Source organism: Bidens hawaiensis, unplaced genomic scaffold (assembly GCF_021521415.1).
Source record: "Bidens hawaiensis isolate Kalapana, Puna unplaced genomic scaffold, B.hawaiensis_p1.1 tig00020777_1, whole genome shotgun sequence".
Classification (NCBI taxonomy): domain Eukaryota; kingdom Viridiplantae; phylum Streptophyta; class Magnoliopsida; order Asterales; family Asteraceae; genus Bidens; species Bidens hawaiensis.
In genome coordinates, this window is record NW_027493196.1 from 117,586 (window position 1) to 120,266 (window position 2,681).

General features: G+C 37.3%; 1 protein-coding gene across 1 annotated transcript; it reads right to left on the minus strand.

Moving 5' to 3' along the window:
- Window positions 1-887: 887 nt before the first annotated feature.
- On the minus strand, window positions 888-2,681 carry LOC143561695 (methyl-CpG-binding domain-containing protein 7-like). Its single transcript, XM_077049698.1, has 5 exons — window positions 2,566-2,681; window positions 2,228-2,488; window positions 1,984-2,151; window positions 1,687-1,908; window positions 888-925 (listed from the first exon to the last, which is right to left on the minus strand). The coding sequence occupies exons 1-5, from the start codon at window positions 2,665-2,667 to the stop codon at window positions 914-916; spliced, it is 765 nt and encodes a 254-aa protein (XP_076905813.1). The 5' UTR covers window positions 2,668-2,681; the 3' UTR covers window positions 888-913.

Genomic DNA, 2,681 nt, shown 5'->3' on the forward strand with positions numbered 1-2,681 from the left:
CACATCAGAAGGCGAAACCAATGTGTGGCTCGACAGCAACAATAACAACAGTATGCAACTGCAAGTGGTTGTGGACCCGTTTATGCGGTTTGTTGATGTGGTTTGCGGGTTCCCCGGACGCTTGACTAAAGACCGCGTCCTTCAAGAATCACAAATCTATAGTTTGGCTCAAAAGGGAGAGAAGCTAAACGGGGATGGAGTCAAGCTTTCGAAGCGAAAAGAGATTCGAGAATATTTAGTCAGTGACTTGGGTTATCAGCTTCTTCCATGGCTAACCCCATACCATGGTGAGGAACTGACCAAAGACCAAACCGAATTCAACAAGAAGCATCTGGCTACTAGGTCGGTTGCTAGTCACGCTTTGAAGACGCTGAAGGAGGTTTGGGCGGGGGCTGAAGGTGGCAACTGGCGGCCCAGCAGGCATAAGTTGCCGAGAATCATTCTCACATGTTGAATCCTTCATAATATCCAAAAAGATGTGGAAGGAGAGATGGCATCCAATGAGACAACGACGTTAGCGGACCTCGACCACGACCCTGGATATCCACCAGAAAAAAGTGGATTGCCTGATGACAAAAAGGCTAAGGCTGTGAGAGATGCACTGTGTCTCTATTTGGCGGGGAAACTTCCAGGTTACAATGGCTGAAGAGGTAAGCGATGCGGTTGTGGACAAGCTCTCTATTTGGCTCGAAAACTTCTTGAAAGATTATGTTTGTTTTCCTTTCGATCAAAATGTATATTTGGAATTTGCATGTTGATTAGAAGACTCGCTTTGAGATACTAATTTTCGTTTAAATCCGATATTCAAACAGGCAAATTATATACATTGATAAAACACAAAATCATTAGTTTAATATCCTACAGGTTTGTCTCAAAATACCTTCAAACTAAATCATGAAATCACAAGCCAGGCTCAGGTCCATTCCTGCAAACAACCCGAATTTATATCATCAGAAATAAGGTTGTAAATGAACCTAGAACACGAACGGAGATTATTCATCTTTGTTCGTTTGAGTTTAACCAACCAGAACAAACGGACATGAACTGGTTACATTCATTTAATAGATATAACTTAATAGATATAGGAACCGTCAAATATACATTTAAAAAGTTGAAAAAACAGGTATATAATAAACTCCAATAAAAAAATATATTATATGTTTGTTCACGTTTAGCATAAAGTACCGTGTTCGTGTTCGTGTTCGTTTCAGAACCAAAAATATGTTCAAAATTACAAGAATCACATAATGCACTTGTAAATGGTGCTTTAAATGTTCATGTTCCACATTTACTATGCATTCCTAGTAATCTCTTTTTGAAATCCATGTACACCTGTGCATACCCAACATAGGGTTTTGATTTTAATTATTACGCATGGATACTTATTGAAGGAGTTTTGCGTCGTTTTGAAGGCTTTTGATGTCACTCGGCATTGTTTTATCATTATTAGTATTTCTATATGTGGTTGAATGATTCTCTTAGCTACATCTCGATCCAATAGCCCTTCTATGTATGGGATGTTACACTGTCCGTTTGTTTATATGTTATTCGTTGAACGATTCACTAGACATTTGATTCATTTAGTGCATTTGTATATATAATTCTTCATAATAAGATTCCACTGCAAAAACTTTTAACTACAAATATTTTCTGATTTCAGTAAGAAATCCGTTATACAACAGATACCTGTTGATTACGTTCGGTGTCATTGATGGTGAACATGAATCTTTTTCCCCATTGTTGTTTCACAGAATCCGGAACCAGTTCATCTCCAACAAAAGCATTCCACGTATCTTTTGGAGTCCTACCAATGACCCAATTGATCTTCTTCGGAGGGACATTGCTATATGAGAAATCTTGTTCTTTTTTGGACATGTTTTTCTTCCATGAATCATATGAACCGCAATCCTAAAAGAACAAGCAGCAAATCAAATCATAAGTCTAATATTCAGTCAAACACAAAGTCAACTTGTAAAGTCAAACCTTCATGGGAGTGACTACTTTAAAAGCCTTGGAAAGGGGTAAATTATTTTCTTTTAATTCTTCTAATACTACTGACAAAGGTGAATTATCTTCTTCAAGTTCTGCTAGATGCTTGCGAACAGATGGTAAAGATCTGAACTGTTGTCCAGTACCAGGTTCGTAAAAGTACTGCAAAATAGAAAATAACATAAAAACTTATGTATATTCAATAAAACATATAAAATGGGATTTATATCAAAATTACCCTGTCGATACGGTCACCCGCCTTTCGAGGCACTTCTGTCACCATCCATCCATCAGGGAGATTAAAGCGTGATGTATCCTTCAACTGATACTCATTATCTTGAAATTCTTTAAAATCTTGTTTGACCTTTTCAAGGTATTTTGGCATCTTGGACTTTGATCTAGTAGTAATAGTAGTAGTAGGTATAAATCCTTGTGTAAGGTATCTCTCAACATCTTTAAGAGATCTAAATTGACATCCGGTTTCTGGATCATAGTAGTACTGCAGAATATAATAATTAAATGCTAAATCCATAGGTGATGCTTAATTGAAATGACGTTAAAGTGAATTCATATTACCTTGCTAAAACCATTTCCAGATTTGCACGGCAACTCCTTCACAAACCAATCTTCAGGTAAAGTAAACTTTCTGGTGGTGATCCACTTATTTGGTGGAGTCATCTGCAGCAAGCATT

Bases quoted from the DNA above. Each gene is read 5' to 3' on its own strand.
- LOC143561695 (XM_077049698.1), bottom strand. From the start codon at position 2,667: ATGACTCCACCAAATAAGTGGATCACCACCAGAAAGTTTACTTTACCT. The intron at 2,152-2,227 runs GTAATTTTGATA...TCTATTTTGCAG, and splicing joins CGGGTGACCGTATCGACAGG to TACTTTTACGAACCTGGTAC. The intron at 1,909-1,983 runs GTTTGACTTTAC...TTGTTCTTTTAG, and splicing joins AAGTAGTCACTCCCATGAAG to GATTGCGGTTCATATGATTC.